Source organism: Rhipicephalus microplus, chromosome X (genome assembly GCF_043290135.1).
Source record: "Rhipicephalus microplus isolate Deutch F79 chromosome X, USDA_Rmic, whole genome shotgun sequence".
NCBI classification, from domain to species: Eukaryota; Metazoa; Arthropoda; class Arachnida; order Ixodida; family Ixodidae; genus Rhipicephalus; species Rhipicephalus microplus.
The window spans coordinates 64354163-64373760 of NC_134710.1; the positions used below are offsets into that span (position 1 = coordinate 64354163).

Below are 19598 nucleotides of genomic sequence, written 5' to 3' on the forward strand. Positions count from 1 at the left end.
GAAATCAGTGGTCTCACCAATCTGGTGGTTGTAACAATTCATAGCCCTGCAAGCAGAGTCTTGCAGGGCTATGTGATGCCTTTTAATATTATTATTATTATGATCATTGTTATTATTGGCGATGAAACAGCAAACGTCCTGAGCTATGCTGGTAGTAGCTCGCGTTTCAAGGTTACAATTGGGTAATTTCATCTAAACTTCTCAGTTGAATTTCTTGAGATGGTATTATTAAATCTCTGATTAGTATTTAGTGTTATGTTCTTAAGAGCACACAAACGAAGGTAACCCGTCTGCATCTATGATAAATCTATGGAATCGAGGGAGCTGTTGCTAGACAGATTCCTTCTTTCCAGCACACATTTGAATGTCATCGCTTTAAACGCTACCACTAGCTTTCATTGCAGGCATCAGAGGACTTTGTCGAACTCTAAGCATCAGAGGACTTTGTCGAACTCTAAGCATCAGAGTCCAGAGAAATAAAACATCAACATGCATGTGCTCGCGGTAGAAAAAGAAAGAAAGAAAATTGTGCAGCGTGGCTTTGTTCTTGCGACATTGTTAGTCTTTGTCAATGCAAGGTGCACAGAATACACTACTATATAGTTAATATTTTTTTTGCTTAAAAGTGTATGTTAGACGTGTACAATTTAGGTGGGTATTCAAATCAATAGTAAATACAGCAAACGAGGTGGTGTCAGATCTAATCTAATTCACATCTTAAATAGTGAACTCAGTAAATACAAGTCAATCTAATCTAATCCAACCCACATTCTATATGGCCTGGTCTGTAATCATTATAGTGAACTAGAATATACTCCAGTGGCGGAACAGGCCGGGTTCCGATGTTATTTCACACAGATGCCACGAGCTGGTCTCACTTCTACATTTCCTAGCAACTTTGGCTGCTCTGTGGGACTATCGTGGGCTCCTTCAAACTTTCAGTTATGGTTACTTTTAACTAGTTTGTGTCCATTCTGTCAAATAGCGAACTTGTTGACTCACTGGCTCGGAGGTATCATTTTGGCCAGATATACATATCTTTTTCATATTTACTGCACGCATTCAGAACATTACGACATTTATTTACTTATTACATTTATTTACTTATTGTATAGGATTGCCTGATTTTTTTCACCACTCTATGGTCTGTTTCCAGTGCACAGAATTTTCCAATAAGACGTAACGGTCATGAAATTTGCCTTAAGTCATCATGGAAAACCTGAAAAGTTGGTGAATTTTGAAAAAGCAAAGTGATAGACACACTGTTGAAGTGCGCATTTAAGAATCCCAAGTGGTCAAAATTTCTGGAGCTTTCCACTACGACATCTCTCATAGTCATATCGTGGTTTTCCTTCCCTACCCTTATTGGTATAGGAGCATCTTGGAGCCAAAAGATCACATGATGCAGATGCATCTACACATCACACGTATGCAAGGTTAAATTCGCATGACATGCCTAAGCCAAAAGATCACATGATGCAGATGCATCTACACATCACACGTATGCAAGGTTAAATTCGCATGACATGCCTAAGCCAGGTTGTTCACATAAGCGATGTCTCATTTCGGCATTCTATGTAATGTTCTGCCTGTTCCTATGGGATGGATTCCTCTGCACCTATGTTTGCATGGGCCAGTCCTTACCACAAGGACTGCTGGCACTTCTCTGAGGGCGGATGCACCAAGAACATGCTAAGCATTGTCAGGGCTGGCACTCCTGCAATGCCAGTACAGCGAGAGCACCACCGCTAACGAAAAGCAGGCAGCTTAGTATTACACAGTGGTAATAAGAGCGTGTAAGCAGACAAGAAACTATAGACAGAGCTAGACAGACAAGCGCTCACTTCAAACTAAAGTTTATTCACAAAGGATTGCCGAAGCAGTCCACATGCAACATTAACTATAGTATGCTTTTTGGTTCCTGCGTTTTCAACATTGTTTATCATATTGCTTTCACATGCGGCTAACACTACATAGGTCAGATTGGCCGCTGCCTGAATATTGGGCTAAAAGCACCACTGCTCCCTTTAGTTGTCCCATATTCAAACCTCACACGGCACTGTCAAGATTGTGGGTGCATTCCAGAGCTCAGAAATACTTCTTTTCTTTTCAAGCATCGAAACAGGATAACAAGAGAAATAATAGAAGCCTTCCATATCCACAAAAATGCTTCCATGTGCAGAAGCCAGCCATCTGTTAACCTACTAATCAGTGAAGTGGCTCACCTAGGTAAGTCTTCGATGCTGAGAACAGACCAGAGGCCGCCACTCGCACGCTTGCCATGACCTGTGTTGTTTTTGACCTCAGTTGTTTGTTCTTCTGTTTTATGATCCTCGTGCATAGGAGGCACAGGATGGGTTTTTACGGTTTTTTTTTACTTTGAGGTGATAGCTGACTTTCTGTTTGTTGTTTTCTTTAGATTGTAGGTTCACGCTTGGGTTTTCGTGTTAGATGTAGGATAAAACCTGGCCTTTTCTGTGAATAAACTTCAGTTTGAAGTGAGTCATTATCTGTGTAACTCTTGTCTAATGTTTGTTGTCTGCTTATGCGCTCTTATTACCACTATGTTTAAGTACAATCTCGCCCAAATTTCAGTGTTGAGTATTACATCTCGCTCGATATAAAGTAAAAAGATATACAAAAGGCACACAGATTCCCTTTGTATGTCTTAATATTTCCATCAAAATTCATACTTCTATTGCACGAATTGTCGCCGTGAACAATTCTCTCACTGTCACATACTACTTAGATGTACGCAGGACCATTCCTTGTTGTATGTCATCTCCACCCTGTTGGGGCGTGCGCACGTGAGGTGAAGGACAAGCGCCACTCAGTCTCACACTTCGTCTCTTTATGGGGCACATATCATTGCAAATTTTGGAAGAAGAGGGCAGGAGTGCCCTCTTGCCTGCTCGAAATGCCCAAACCTGGCGAGGGGCCCTTTAAGGTGTTCAATCAGACCTACGTAATACGAGGCTAAGATACCCTTCTGGCCTATTAGTCATCTGACTACTTGCTCCTGTGTGGCCCTTCTCAGCCTTCCCAAAAAGAAAAAGACCCACGAGCGTGCTTATTTGACGGTATACACTTAACTCACCATGCTGGACAATAAAAGGAGGGACCTCGTTTTGCGAACCTTGCGGGAAAAATTGCACAGCTATGTTAAATTTTCAGTGCCTTTGTACCATTATAAACTAAAGCAGTTCTTTTTGCTTTCATGTTGTATACGCAGGTCACGCAGGTATTCCTTTGAAAATTTCAATTTTTGTTAAAATTTACTGTGCTTATATTTACAATTTTGGGGGCCTAAACTGCGTTTTGCCTGCCTAGTGTTGGTGCCTAAAACCCGATTTCTTGGTGCCTATAAATCCGGTCTCTACTCATCAGGATAATGCTGTGACCGCAAGCGCTTGCAGCCACTGAGTGGACTGTACTTGTTGATACTTTGGTGTTTCATGCCATGTGTGTTTGGTTAAAAGGAAATTGTTTACTGCAATATACAGTTCTTATAAAACTGTGATGTTTACATCATGTTTAATAGTTTATTACTTGACTATCTCTCAATGCCTTAATTTTTCATCAAGCCTGTAAGTTTTTTTTTTATTATTGGTAGATAATGAGAATTTGCGATATGTATGTTTATCAAGCCTAATATAATGCAGTGGCGGAACGTTTGGCAAGTTTCCTACCTCCCGATTGTTTCCTGCTGTTTGGAGCTGCTGGAGGAGTTGTTGGCATGAATGCCTCTGGATGCCCTATTGAGCTGGAGCGTGGGGAAGGAATCTCAGGAGTCCTGCTGCCAGCCAAGATGCCTGAGGGTGTACGTGTACGACCTTTTTTGGTGCGCAGGGATCATGTCAGCCGTCAGAACAGACCCGTTGACTGGTGAGGACTTTAATTGATTATTGCTGAGACGACCAGCTTAGCTTGCTAAAAACAGTTCGAGCCTGTTCGCAAGTCTTTTTTTATGTGTGTGGTGGAGGTAAATGACATTTAAAAAAGCTGGCATCAACATCATTGTTAATGTAGTGTGCTCTTGATAGTGAGTGGAGCTTTTCTACAACGAAGCTGCCAAGATTAGGCAACCAGTGAAATTTCTTTTGGCTCTGAAAAAGTAGTCACGACTTCACTAGGTCATGTCTAATGTGAAACAACGTGTGGCATAGTGCACTAAAGAAAACCGATTCTCTTGGGCATGCTAAGTTAAGAATGTTTAAGTCTCAAGATAAATGTGTCCAAGTCAAGTTGTGGGTTCAAGTTAAGGTACATTTTTAATATAGACGTTAATTTTTGTAATGGCCAAACACAGTTTTACATCAAGGAAACTTGGAGCTTGTTGATTTTTATTTTCAGCATAGCATTAAGCTCAAAAATATCTTAACACAGTGAAAAATTATGTGAATATACACTTGGCTGACAAGGAAAGTAGCTGTTTATGTATTGTGTGATGGTTAAAATTTGGGCACCTTGTTATGAGTCTTGCAAGGCTGGGACACAGCAGAGCTGGTCAGCACTTGGCTGGTTCTGGCCTGGCTAATCACAAGTGCATGCACACACCATTGCATGAAGTGTTCACCTAATCATAAACTTAATTTACGAGTATTGGCAAAGTATCGATTGTGTTGATTGGGTGTCTCTGTTTATTTCTTTCTCTTTCTTGCCCATCTGAACAAACAGGAGGCATAACAAAAAAAGGGCGGGCTGCAGTTATCACAGCTGGTGCCCCCTGCTTAAAATTTATAAAGTTGTCATCATGCGCTGTTTGGCCTGTAAGTTTCCAACTGACTTGTACTTCCTGTAGGTTGATGCTTCGACAGCAATGTATTCATGTCTATATTGGGATAATTCCAAAAAACATTGCCAAATTTTCGGTGCATTATGCTTAGCAGATGGGGCTAAACAAACAGCTTAACTTGCAAGTAACTGCAAAATCTACCTGATGCTCTGTCTTCAGCATGAGATGGCACAAAGCGATGGCTCATTTCACCATTTATTTGTTGTTGCTAGTGCAGTGGGCAAATAGCAAACCGAAGTTTGAATCGAACCGGGTGGTTGTGTCTGCAGGGGCTCGGCAATGTTTATTTGTCACGACAATAACCGGGGGGTTACTGACACAGCAATTAAAATCATAAGAGATCAATGCGAAAAAGAACTGACATATTGCACATCGATGTGACATAACTCTGGCCAAAGAAGCACAAATGTCTCAACTCTTGTCCACTGTAAACTGATTATATCTGAAACTTTGTTTGGAGTTTTACCAGCTTGCTCACACCTCATACAGGGTGTCTACCAATCTGGAAAACCTGAAAAAGTCAGGGAATTCGAACCAGTCTGGAAAACTTATGGAAAAGTCGGGGAATTTCTAAAAAACTTGACCAGGTCATGAAAACTGACAGCAGTTTTGTACAAACATCACATAAATAGGCATTACTATTTATCAAAGCTTAAAAAGACAGTGCATAACTTGCTTCATAGTGTAAACGCGAAAGGATACACCAACCCATAGAACACAAAGTTTGCTGACGTTCGGTTCAACACCCGATATGGGAAGGAGCCTTGTCCACAATAAAGGCCGTAAGAAAGGGACAGCGTACTTAAGTACGCCTAAACACGTGACGTAAGCAGCGAGAGTATATTGTCAGAAGTGTCCCATCACTCTTGTTCAGCGTATGTACAGTCGTCTGTATTGAAATTCCAGGTGAAGGTATCATCAGGGTGTCTGTCGACCTGGGAAAAATTGGGGAATTTGAACCCTTCTGGAAAAGTCATAGAAATGTCGGGGAATTTCTGAAAAACCTGGCCAAGTCATGGAAACTGACGGCAGTTTTGTGCAAACATCACATAAATAGGCATTACTATTTATCAAGGCTTAAAAAGACAGTGCATAACTTGCTTCATAGTGTAAACGCGAAAGGATACACCGACCCATAGAACACAAAGTTTGCCGACTTTCGTTTCAACACCCGATATGGGAGGGAGCCTTGTCCACAATAAAAGCCGTAAGAAAGGGACAGCGTACTTAAGTACGCCTAAACACATGACGTAAGCAGCGAGAGTATATTGTCAGAAGTGTCCAATCACTCCTGTTCAGCGTATGTAAAGTCTGTATTGAAATTCCAGGTGAATGTATGATTCAAGCTTCTTTTAAATGTGGAGCGCTTTATAGTCGCACCTACTCTCAAAGCTGGCGTCGGCGGTGGTGTCTACACCACTATTGAGCATGCTCGCATCTCACATCTTGTGCCAACTGTCGTTCCCCTCTCTCTCTCTCGCCACGCAAGGCCGACGCAGGCAACGTCTGCTCACGCTGCACAACCGTTCACTGGCCACCTCGTATATGTATGCACTGGATCGGGCGTTCGTAATTCAGTCAAGGGCGTCTTTACTTGGCTTTCACTTGACTTGACTCTTTGCTTGACTTGAGTAGATGCAATAGAAGCAACAGTACCTTCAACCAGTAGTGGGGCACAACCCAACACTGTCCCATCACTCGTTAAAAGCAACGCTACTCCTTCTTTCAATAAATACAAATAATAAAGACGAAGTAACAAGCATTCCCAAACCTTACCCAATTACACAACATTCACGCAATACCCTCACCACTCCGTGACGCATTTACTTGAATCCCCTCCGTGGGAAGATGCGGTTGTTTTTTTCTTTGTCCAGAACACACATGTTTTAGAAGTCTATTTGGTGGTTTGTATATTCCGCGTGTTCAGCAAGGGCAGTTGAGGCCGTGCATTGTTTCGTGGCCTCATATTTGTGTTAACTCTTTTCTTGACGTCAGCAGTTTCACCGATGTACTGGTTGTCGCAATTGTGGCAGGCTGTGGCATAAACTAGGCCAAGGAAATTTCTGCTCGGCAACTTGTTCTTCACATTGGCTAAAGCATTCCTTAGCTTCTATGTTGGTACATCTTCTATTTTGATGTCTTTTGCTTCTACACATCACATGGCATATCTGTCTTTCGAACCACAACAGTACTCCCGTCTGTAAATTTATGCATGTTTGTCTAGGCCATGTTTTTGACTCGGCTTGAAGGCTGTCTGGTTTGCCTAGGCTAGAACTGCCATCAGCAGAAGCTTGCCAGGCTACTCATGTCCTTTATTATTATTATTATTATTATCATCATTATTATTATTATTCTATTGGTGATGCAACGGCAAACCTCCTCAGCTACACACCTAATGCTGGTAGCTCGTATTTCAAGGGTAGCACTTGGGTAACTTCAGCTAAATTTCTCATTTCAGTTTCGTGAGATTGTGTAAATAAATCTGCAATTATTTTTCAGCGTCGCGTCCACAGCAGAGTACATTCAATTACGTGCCGACATTCGTGATTTATCTGTGGAATCAAGGAAGCTGTTGCACCTTGACAGAAAAGCTTGTGTGGGTGCTAGTAGGAACATACTGCAGGAAAAGGCTGGGCTGTGGGGCATTTTACATTGGGCAGACGGGTAGGTGTCTTATTAAAAGGCTCCAGGAACACAGTAATTTGTGTAGTAGGCGTGCAATAGAAGAAAATCTCGCTCAACACTGCTTTGATTGTAAGTGTTAACCTAACTTCGGGGATACTACCACTTTGGCTCGGGGAATTAGATAGCAAAGATAAAATCAGGAGAACAATCATTGAAACTTACTTTATAATGTCTGGGTAGTTTGGTGCATGTTACGGATAGACAAGTGGCATGTTTACAGAGACAAATAAAATAAACATAATATAAGAGTTTGATAAAAACATGTGTATTACAGCATAGATAGCGTTTCAGTAAGAGCATGCGTGGTTTGCTTGCAGTGCCCACTCCCTTGTATGTTACTCCACCCTCCTTTTTTGGCTATTTGTTTTAATGAACTTCAGGTGTTAGATGCGCTTTCCCTGTGTCAGTCCAGTTTTTCGTCCTCAACTTTGCAGCGCAGCCTTTTTCTCAACTTTGCAGCGCAGCACCTTGACAGATTTCTTCTTGCCATCACATATCCAAACGTCGGCACTTTAAACGCTGTCTCCAGCTTTCATTGCAGCCGTCTGAGGACTTCTGTTGCACTTCAAGTGTCAGAGCCCAAAGGCATAAAATGCAAACATGCATGTGCTCATTGAAAAAAGAAATTTTTGTGGTACGGCTCTGTTCTTGCAACATTGTCGTTACTCATTGTCAAGGCAAAGTATACAAAATACGCGAGTAGTAGTTTATCGTTATTCTTTTTCTTTTGCTGAAAAGTATGCTTTACAGGTGTGCAAATTAGGTAGGGACGTAAATCAACAGTAAATACAGCAATCTTGGTTGAATCAGATCTAATTCAATCCACATGATAAATAGTTGAGTCAGTAAATACAGCTGTTCAGGTCGATCTAATTCAATCCAATCCACATCCTAAGTGGCATGGGCTACAGTCATTATAGTAAACCAAATTATACTCCAGTGGCAGAACCAGCTGAGCTCCCATGTCCTCATTTTAGACGGACGCCACGAGATGGCACCACTTCTACGTTTCCTAGCAGCTTTGACTGCAATGTCGGACTATCTCAGGCTCCTTCAAACTTTCATCTGCGATTACTTTTAACTTGTGTGTTTGCTTCCTGGTTCTTCCAAATGTCAAACAGCTGACTTGCTCGCTGCCTTGCTCAGGGGTTTTATTTTGGTCAAATATACATAATTTTTCACATTTACCGCACGCGCTCAGAACATTCTCAGTGCATCTAGTAAATATATTTAGTTATATGAAGCGCCTGATTTTTTTTTTACCGCTCAAGGTTTTGTTTTGAGCACATAGAGTTTTCCATTCAGATGTGGCGGTCATGGAATTCGTTTGATTGATATGTGGGGTTTAACGTCCCAAAACCACCATATGATTATCAGAGACACCGTAGTGGACGGCTCCGGAAATTTTGACCAGCTGGGGTTCTTTAATGCACACCCAAATCTGAGCACACGGGCCTACAGCATTTTCACCTCCATCGAAAATGCAGCTGCCGCAGCCGGGATTCGATCCCGCAACCTGCGGGTCAGCAGCCAAGTACCTTAGCCACTAGACCACTACGGCAGGGCATTTGCTTTTAATAGCTTTAGTAGTGCTGAAGGGTAATGATGAGATAGAGCATAGTAGAGCTGTGTAAATAGTGAAACTGTGGGAGCGAATTCGAAAAATAGAGTTTGAGTGCAAATCGAATAGAATATTTTTTAAATAGTTGTCAAATATTTGTGTGATATTTTATGAACACTTTGAAGTCAAACTACAGAAAAAAAGATTGCAGAGGATCCCTAAGTATTGTAAAAGCCCAAATGTAGTCCGGGGTGTAATTTTGGGATAGCAAACGCAAGAAAAAAACTTTTCACCCGAATACAGCCCGAGTAAAACAGAAAATATTGCCACATTTCATTCATTGTCGTTGTCAAACTCACTCTTCCGAAGCTTCCTTGTCGGAAATGATTTCCCAACGGCATCTTATTCTCAGTGCCGTCAAGCGCGTTCGTGGTGGAGCACTTTTTGAACGTGTGGAAAACGAGCGCCTCGGGAATGCAGACCCAAGTCTCGACTATCCACGAGCACGGCATTGCTGGCGAGGCACGTTTCACCTTTCTGGCTTGGGTCACTTATAGTTCTCCGAACCTCATCCACTCCACGTTGAGGCGCTTGACATGGTTCTTAAATGGCTTATTAAGGCACTCATCAAGTGGCTGCAGCTGTGATGTCATCCGATGACGACAAGGTCAGTGCGGGGCTCGCGCAGCAGTTGTTTTACGGAGTCGGTCAGGTGACGCCGAAACCCGTTGAGCACAAGCATCGAAGCTCCCCCAGCAGTGCTCCGGGCCGTTGACACCACACGGACTTTATCCAGTCAAGCACTAGCGATTCGTCCATCCACCCCTTGTCCTGGCGGCGGACGATGACACTTTTTGGGAAACCTCTCTTTTCGGCAGAGTTTTTCATTTCAACACCACGTAGGGTGGTAGCTCGCGACCGTCTGCAGTGCAGGACAACATTACAGTCACCTGCATTTTTTCGTTCCCAGTCGATCGCATGATAACTTGTCTGGAGCCTTTCTAATCCACCGTCAGCGCCGAGGGCATATTCAGGTCGACCAGTGTTTGATCCCCGTTGCTGATCTGGCCCATCTAAAAGGGAACAGCCTTTCGCAACGCAATTACATACTTGAAACTTCACAAGGTCCTTTTCGTAGCTCATTGGTAGCTTGTGTGAGATCAACGTACGCCGATGTAGGGTGAACACAGCACGGCGCGTGAAGAGAGACTCCCAAATCTTGCTGGCTTTGAAATCTTCCTTGCTGAATGCTTTTGTCTCGGGGGATCTCCCTCCTTGCCTTCGCTTGTAGCAGCTCGATTTTCACAGCGAAGTCTGCGAGTTCTCGTTCCACGTCAGGAGATGCTTCATTTTTTGGTCAGTGGAAACTTTTTCGCTGGCCACTGCAACCAGCCAAACAGGGCGTCCTGTTTCCACCAACTGCAAATACCAGGTGATCAGCCAGAAACTTTTCTCGGGGAGGGGGGGGGGGGGGCACCACTTTGATTTCATGAGGGGCACCCCCTTAAAATGGCCATTTTTTGCTCTCTATGCTATGGTGAAAAAACTTTCGAAAGGGGGGAGGGAGGCACGTGCCCGGTGTACTGCCTCCCGGCTACGCCTCTGGTGAATACTCCTCTTTTTGACTCCGAACTCCTGCTCCACGGCACAGTTTCCAATGGTTTCAGCAGCAGCGATAACTTTACTTTTAAAGGTAGCTGAGTACTGCCTGCGCGGTGCTTATATGGTGTGAAATTGCAGGAGCGAAATCGGGGCCGTCGTTATGGGCGCCAAGTTCAAGCAAAGGCCACTGATCAATTTTGCATGCATGGGTATGACTAATGCCTGCTACTGCCGCTAACACTACCAAGCAACTCGTGCAGAAGCCCGCAAACACCTGATGATGATGATAGCACCGAGATATGCTGAAACAAAAACCGACTTTCGGCCAAAATATCTTAGGACCCACATATAGTATGTAGCCGAAATTTCGTGCCCTAAAGTCTAGAAAAAAAAACCTGCGCTATGCATGGGATTTTACGGTATATTCTTGCGAGACAGTAATGTTTAAGTGTTTATTTTGGATCTGTTGGTTAAATGCTGGAGGGATAAACTTCTCTAGTCGTTTTATCAAGGATGAGATGATGCAGAGACCGAATAGTATTAATTAGTTTCATGATTCGGTGCCACCAATAGTGTGTCACAATACTTTACACATTTTGTGCGAACCACGCATATGGGCTATCCAGAGATAGCACCACATGTTGCGCAGTGGCGATGCATGCACTCTTCAAAGTCTTCCCATGCAGTGAAAGTCGATTGTAGCCTCCATCACCGTCCTGCGGCATTTCGTAATGCCAACGGCAGGATTTGAGCAAGAAGCACACGCACCCAAAAAATTTCCATTCTTGCCACACGGAAACTTGGCAATGAAGCAAGAGGGTTCAGATCTACATCCATCGTGCTATTTCTATAGGCAGGAGCAAAAATGATGTTGAGCACCAACTGTGGGTATTGGGCTTGCTGCATCTCGTGTGTAGTTAAAGCAAGGGCAATTAAGGTTTCGAGTCAAAACAAACAATTTATTCAACTAAACTTTGTATACGGCACGGTTGGTTGGCCCAGGCATAGAGTTTTCTAATATTAACAATAGGGGACTCTACTGCTGCGATTGTTCAGTGACCATGGGAATAATGGGCAGTACATGTATTAGCCTAGTCTTCGTACTTGCAGGCGGCGAACGTACTTGTGGATTCGTTTATTGCTGTGTTTTGGTTTTGTTTTTACTGAAAGAACACAAAGCTTTGAACATTGTGACCCAATTCGAATTGGTAATCCTAAAAGGTGAAGGTGGTGAAGCGTAACTGCAAACATTTGCCAATTATTGTTTCGTGACAAAGGAGCTTCAAGCCAGGCAAAGCCAAATGGAACGTAAAGTACGAAGACAAGACAAATACATGTGCTACCCATAATTCCCATGCTTGCTGAAGCACCATGTGTTGCAGCTCCCATAGACACTAGCGCCAGAGTTCTCTCTAGTGTATATTTTGGAGACTCAATGGGCCCAGGGACACCAGACAGTGGCGCGGTAACCATGATCTACCACCTGTTTTTGCACTCGGCCAGCGCGGTGGCAGCATCCATTCTTCCTGGCAACCTAGGCACCTTTCTTCTGAACAGCATGCAGCCTGCCCCTTTTGAAAAGTGCAGGTGGGCCACGTGCTCTGCCAGTGAGCTACACGTGGCACTATTTCTGGATAGCCGGTGTGCGTGGTTCCCACAACGTGAAAGAAAAAGACTATTTTCTACACCTGTCTTCTCTTCAACTTCTGTGGGGGCCCAAATGATTTTGCGGACAAGGGTGTGCTTCCTTCGAATTTGAAGTTGCTCATATGCCCTGTAGGACATGTACAGAAGCATCTGAAATGTCAGATGCTGAAAGTCTTTGTCCATTTTTGGGGGGACTTTTTTTTTTTTGGCCACCAGATGCCCATCCAGGGTGTGGCATAACAGGCCTTTGCCTTTCCTGAAACTTGTTGCTGTGGCATACAGAGTCTAGGAATGACGCTCTACCACCTGTTTTTGCCCAACCCCTGGTTAAGATCAAGGAGGTGCCGTATGCTGCCTAGGTTGAACCAACGCTTCTGCGAGCTGATCTGTTTACAACCATTGCGGAGGCCTAAGGGCAGCTTTGCCACTATACCAGAATGTGATGTGATGAAGCATTAAAAAAAAAAAAGATCAAGGAGGGCAGTGTAATTGTGCAGTTGATCTCTATATTGAAAGCAGCGTTTTTTTTTTTAGTCAGTAGATTTGCGACCGCAGTAGAGTCTGAAAGGTAGCTTCGCGACAATTGGGAGAGTGTGATGGAGTGAAGCACATGAAAAATCTGAAAAGCCACTGCCAATCGGTCGCTGACTGTATTTGTCTTCGAGAAGTTTGAGTAATTCAAATAGTAAAATTTTGGTGTGAATTGAATCAAACAGTAAACACCATTAGAGAAATATTTAGAAGTTTGAGGGTTTACGGACCCAGCCACCACCATCATTACCACCGCCGCATTGGCCGCAAGTTGGGTCAGGAATGAGAGTGGGAGGATCACCTCACCAGTTTCTAGGATACTACACAGCATTACAGACTGGCCAGGTGCGAATTTCGGCCAACACACCAAAAACTGAACAAAATGCAGGCGGTCACATGGCGACAGCTGCAGACCAGAACGTTTCCGAAGATTCCGGTGATCTTGAATCTCTGTTGCCCAGAGTTTTATCCATCACGCTGTAAGTTTTGCAAGGCCAGGGAAACCTTGGAACATACGTTATGGGAGTGTGACAGGTGGGGCTCGAGACGGGGACGCAGCCTCGAACCGAACGCACTGGGAGAGTGCACGGCTCAGCCATGCCCTCAAGGACTAACTGTCGGCTGTCCAGCATGCCGAGGCAGTCGCCAGAGCTCAAGGATACGTGGCCAACACCTAGGTGGGGATGTTCACCCAAATCTCCGAATAACTTGTCACACTTTTTTTTTTCTTTTGAATGAAATTGCATATTTCTTGAATATTCACATACCCCTAGTAACTAGTTACCAAATGCTTGTGCCTCATGGGCTGATTGATTAGTTGTGTAGTGTCCTCCAAATTCAAGGCGGTGATGGCACATTGAGTGAAATAACAGGCTTTCATGTTGCATATTTGGCGCAGCTATAAAAATAGGCGGAGAAAAACAGTTACTAAGTGCTAAAAAAAAGGGTGGTAGGAAAATTGTGCACCTTGTGTCGTAATGCAGAGAGCCTTTGAGTTGTCTGTGTGGGTGGGTGTGTATGAGCTGATTCGCATATATGTGAGCCAAATGAGCCTGCAAATTCTTCTGCTTACCTGCTGCTACGGCAGTGAATCGTTATAGGTGGTGCATACCTGCCAACTTTTCCAATTATCCCGTAAAATGTACGAATTTCGACAGCACTTACGATTTTACCAATCTTGCCTGAAATTTTACGAATATATTTCATTTCCGATAAAAAAAAACTAAATTTGTGAAATAGCATGGCCTTCCCGATTGGCTACGGCGCATTGCCGCAGCTAGTCACAGAGGCCACAAAAAAGGAGCTGTGCTATATTCTGCCACCAGGAGAGAACAATATGTAATGGTGTTATCATCATCACATACCTGTCAAGTCTCCTGGATTTCGACCGTTTTTTCCGTTTGTGCGGTCGCCATGAAGATCTCCCGAAAATCGAAATTTGTGTGCGAGATCTGGCCACATTAATAAAAATGCAAGTCGGTTCGTTCATAAACGAAATTGAGAGGTGTTCATCTAAACGTACAGTACAGTTTCAGTGATGCGAAACCGCGGCAGATACGAATTTATGAAATCCCCCAACCATATAAATGTGTCCATTGGGCGGAAATTCGAATATAGCGAACGCTTTTCCTAATCGCGGTGTTTGATATTAACTTTTGTATGAAAACCGTCGTACAAAGGCCGATCGAGAGCAGCGTGCTTGAAGCTTCGGAAGTACGCGTGCGACCAGCGCATGCTACAGTGCGTGTAGTTGTCGTTGCTACAGCTGCTGTGGACGAAACGGCGGTCGTTCAACACGATCATGCATGGCGATTATGTTACTGACAGAACTCCGAAAATGTGCGGGCGGCCAACGCTCGACCAGTAAAAGCAATGCCGCTTTCCGCAAATACTGTTGACAAAACCGCGGTGGTTGCGATCATAGGATAGCATAAAACGACTTAGTTTCGAAGGCACGTGGATTGAAAACAAAACTACCGTTTGCCGCAACTGCCGCGCACAAAACCATAGTCGCGGCTATGCGATAGCGATCTATGAGCTCCAAGGGCACGTGGCTGACACAGCGGTAGAATGAAGACGGTAAAAACATAAAAAAGGCTAGAAGCGTTTTGGTGTTTTGTTCGAAAGTAGCGGCCCATGCTTTGACTCACGCTTTCGCGGCAGCCAGTTGCGCCGTCCTGTTCGTTTACGTGTGAAGACATACACGAGTTGTTTTGACGGAAATCGATTTTTCGCTAGTTAATTGTTTTGATGACCTGAAATTTCGGGAGCATTTGCACTCCCCCTTTGAGACTCTCACCTTAGTGAGAAATACAACCCTTGTGTGTTCGGCCACTCCAAGCCATTATGAGACCGCAACGCCGATGCTTGCGCTTGCGTTTGGGACAACCCCCCGCTTTGTTTTTTGCGATATTTTTTTTATATTTTGGTGCCAAAAATGGGGTAAAATAATTCAGCACGTCAACTTGGCTTATGGCAACTAAACATGATTATGCTTGTCACTAAAGGCAAATCCATCACAGCTACAAATTAAAAAAAAAAGTCTGTAACCCACCTCCGCCCCCTTCCTTCCTGGCAGCGCTGTGGAAACTATGCAAGAAATTCGGCCACCAAGACGTATAACTCCACGTGTTTCATGATTGCTCGTGTGACATCTAATTAGTGCCGCTGCACCCTCGCGTTTCTTTGTAATCCCCTTTGGCGCGACTGGCGAACAGAAGAAAGCAGGGTGAGCACTAAAGAATGCGGGTACCGAAGGACCCTGTGGTGTTGTATCTTGCACTGACACTGAAAGTCCAGGTGGCTGCCATCGTGACATATTATGTGACGTCGCGCGAAAACTGAGCTGTACAGCCACATAATAACAGACGTTCAACGGCATTTTTGTTTGTAAGGTACATAATATCTTCAGTTACTTCTCACTGTAATAACGAAAGAAATAATAAATTATTGGTGATAAGAACATCGAACTACTTTTCGTCGCGAACGCATTGACTGCAAGAAGTCTCGCTAGCTTCTGCAACGTTGCACATGTGTGAAACAGAGTATAGTATAGCAAGCATCTCTTGCCTTGATGCCATCTCCTGTACATGTACCAGACATGATGAAGCAAGCACGCTGACATCAGCACTACAAAGATTTTAATTTTGTCTGTTGCTGTGGAACAGTGAATATGGTGTTTGGCTGCGGACACAAAAATGCAGATTCGATTCCAGTTGCAGAAGTTGCATTTAGATGGAGGTGAAATGTTTGATACCCCCATACTGTGAAATGTCAGAACCATAGTTAACTGAAATTCCAAAGCTTTTCACTCTGGTGCGTCTCTCACCGTTTGACTACTAAAGTGATTGTTTATGTATTGTGTGGTGGTTAACAGTCTTCTTAAGCATTTAGGGCAGTGGATTCATGTATAGAGTAGAGAAGGAATGGAAACAAACACAGGGTTTTGTAGTGCGTGAAGGAAATCTGTGGCACTATTTCTTGGTAACTAGTTATCTAGGACTTGTGCCTCGTGTGAAATAGCAATAATGCTTGGTTCAGTTATCAGTGCTATTGGAGGCTGAGAAATTTGCTTTCAAGTAAAGCATGTTAGGGTCACTTGCTTGGCAGCAGTACAGACATCAGAATCTGCCCAGGCGGCACTGCTAAAAATGCCACCACCGGCGCTCTCATTTCCGGGCTGGCCGTAACTAGGTAGTGTAAAGAGAGCAGTTCGCAAGCGAAGGTGCATAGGCCCTGCTCTTTCATTGGTGTTGAGGTGCAGCTTCCTGAAAATGTAGGTCCTGGGAAGCTTCTTCCATCAATCCAACCTTGCTTCAGAAAAGTAGGAAGCTCATCAAAGCGAACTGCGGGTAATATGCAGAAGATGTTTCAGTTATTTTGGCGTGCTGCAACTCGCAATTTAAGTGCAAGAGAGCATCGTATGACATCGAGTTCAAGGCAAGCTCTCCGAGGTGCGTTTTGTAGTGCCTAGATGCGTTAAATTTTGGTTTACACATGGCGCCAAAGTGATGAAGTACATACATACGCGATCAATGTATCTTACAATCAGTGGTACGAAACTCACTTTATTTGATGGTCCCAGTGATTTTTGCCTTTACAATTGCATTTGCCATCACTCTCGCTTCCTGTGCCTTAAACTGTTTTATTACACATCCTAGAATGTTCTGGTGACGTTTGTTTCTAGTGTATATATACTGAAAATAAGGTTACATGCATGTTCATTTCCTCATTGTACAACAATAGACAAAATCGAGGCCTCCGAGATAGTTCCGACAATCGCGGAGACCAATGGCAAGAAAAAGCTCATTGTGGTCACAACCAACATTTTGCGATTTACCTGTATGACGTAGCGTTTGCTACAAGAAGCTGGAAGTTACAGCCTTAAAAGCCTACGTGTGCAATGCTGTGTGGTGGAGACCACTTCAGATTATCGGTGGTCGCGGGGTGTGCGATATTTGTCATGTGCGTCACCAGTCTGCGCCAAGGTGCGCACTGCAGTCAGAAGCTTTGTTAAGTTTCATAATCAAAGTTACCACGGTTTTTGTGTCAAGGCTACTCAACAATATCAGGAGATCTACATTATCGCACTTTCTTATGCAACCAGCTGTGGCGAACGTGAGTAATTCGTTTACCCAACTCATTCGCAACAGCCCGTAAACCAGTGCTCTCGGCGTTCTGCTTCGCTACAGCTGCGGGAATTGGTAAAACTGAAGACTTTTATGTCCGTAGTAAGGCACAATGCAGCAGTTGTGTCGACTGAGGTCTTTCTGCATAGAGATCGAAGCTATTGTGTCTGCTCTTGTTTTCACCGTCGTTCTGGCGAGTGAACCAGCAAGCACTCACTTCATGGCGGTTCGGTGACGCGTGAGACTAGCGGAGTGAAATTCGTCACTATTTTGCTGAGTGTTCAGTGTGTACACACACCTAACATTTAGCTCAATCGTTGCTTCGCATGCGCTAGTTGCACCTGGTTGTGCAGAAAACTGTGCGTGAGAATCTGGCTTTGCACTATCCTAGACTGTGCCGACATGTGGTGCTACGTGTCTATGCGAGGGAGTCGGGCTTTGCACTACCTAAAACTGTGCAGACATGTGGTGCTACGTCTATAAGCAAGAAGCTCTTTAGTCAGCTTAAAGAAAGATATTTGGAGACATTCCTGTGGCGGCTGTTGCCAAGTCTATACCAAAGGTACAACAATAAATGAAGTACCTCAGTTCACCCATAACTTGCCTGTTTGTTCCTTCTGTAGGTGAGGAGCGTTTCCTCTGAAGCATCCCACGCACAGTATCGCTGAAGTTTCCATTCATGCTCAATCACATATTCTTAATTGCTAGCATTTATAGGATAGAGCAGGCGGGCACCCATGCTCATAATCACATAAACAATGGGTTTGTCCTTTGCACTTGCTGCCTTCTGTATATCACTCGGATTCATGGCTGTCACACTTGTGGTGGTGAACAGTCCACAACTGGATTGTAACTTAAGCCGTTCATGCAGATACCATAGATACCATTGACTGTGTGAAACAAAATTTTGAGGTATCATACTTAATGTAGCATAAAAGATGCCCTGAACTCTGATCATCTAATACGAGGTATTTCTTGAAATTTTGATGTGCTTATCATTTTTTATATTCATTTAGCTTCCAGGACTCCCTTCACATGCTATTCTGTGTATGTAGTGACCATTTCAGTCTTGAAGCAAGGTTAGCAGCATGCACCAATTGCCATTCAAATCGTGCAGTAGTATGATTTTCATTGTGAGAACTTGATAACTTTCAAAGCCCTGAGTTCACAATCACTTGCAGCCTGTGCTTCTCATTTTGTCTTGCATATTCCAGCAGAATTTAAAAGCAGGTTATGACAATGCTATTTAATATATGAACGCCATAACGAGGCAGCATATGTTACCAGTTCACACGCCAACTGTGGTTTTTATGTATCTCAGTAACTTCTGTTTCTCCTACCCCGACTTCCATATTGTGCTATGCACCCAGTGACTGTTTTGATTTGTAAATGTGATAACCAGCATGCACCAATCTCCACTAAAATCTTGCTGTGCATAGCACATAGATCAAGATGCTGAAATAATCTCTCTTGCAGCTTGTGCTTTCTATTTCTTCTGTGCAAAAATTCAGCCAGAGTTAAACAGGGTGCTGTGCTCGGGAACACAGCACCCTGTTTGGGGGCTGTTCTTGGGTGCAGGCACCCGTCATGAGTCATTCAGAAGTCGAATTTGTCGCTAAAGCTCGGATTTCAGGATTCAGCAGATGCGCTCTACATGGCCAATAAATGGCAAAACATGATCAAACAGAGTCACCATCTCTGTTGTCTGTAGATTTCATTTCACATAATATTTAAAAAATCTTACACGGCAGGTCACAGCATATACTATGCAAGCTAGGAATTAATTACCCCATTCGATACGGAAAAAAGAGGATGATCACGTGAGAAATTCATCAGAAACTTCTAGTATGTAATATACCCAAGAATATGAATCCGGGCTACAAGGGCAGATGCTCGAGTAGAGCAGAGAAAATGATCCAAAGCTATGGGTCAGACGACACAGCTGCCTTCGTTGATGCAGGTGTGTCGTAGAAATAGCTAGGTGGCGGTAGACGTAGATTATAACCAAAAGCTCTTTACCAGCATGTCAGTTAATACCAAATTTTCTGAGACAGTAGAGGAAGTAGCCATTGCACTAGCATTGGGCTCTATTAACGCTCAATAAATCAGTAGCGATTCGAAGGCAGCCATTCGAAATTACGCAAAGGGC

The 19598-nt window shown here is 43.7% G+C and overlaps 1 protein-coding gene across 2 annotated transcripts in view; it reads left to right on the plus strand.

Moving 5' to 3' along the window:
- LOC119176125 (F-box only protein 22) overlaps positions 1-19598 on the plus strand; it is a 47871-nt gene that overhangs the window by 22288 nt on the left and 5985 nt on the right. For both annotated transcript variants that reach the window (XM_037427267.2, XM_075876989.1), the window contains exon 3: positions 3663-3885. In XM_037427267.2, coding sequence (XP_037283164.2) covers positions 3663-3885 — 223 coding nt within the window. The remainder of the gene's footprint in view (positions 1-3662; positions 3886-19598) is intronic.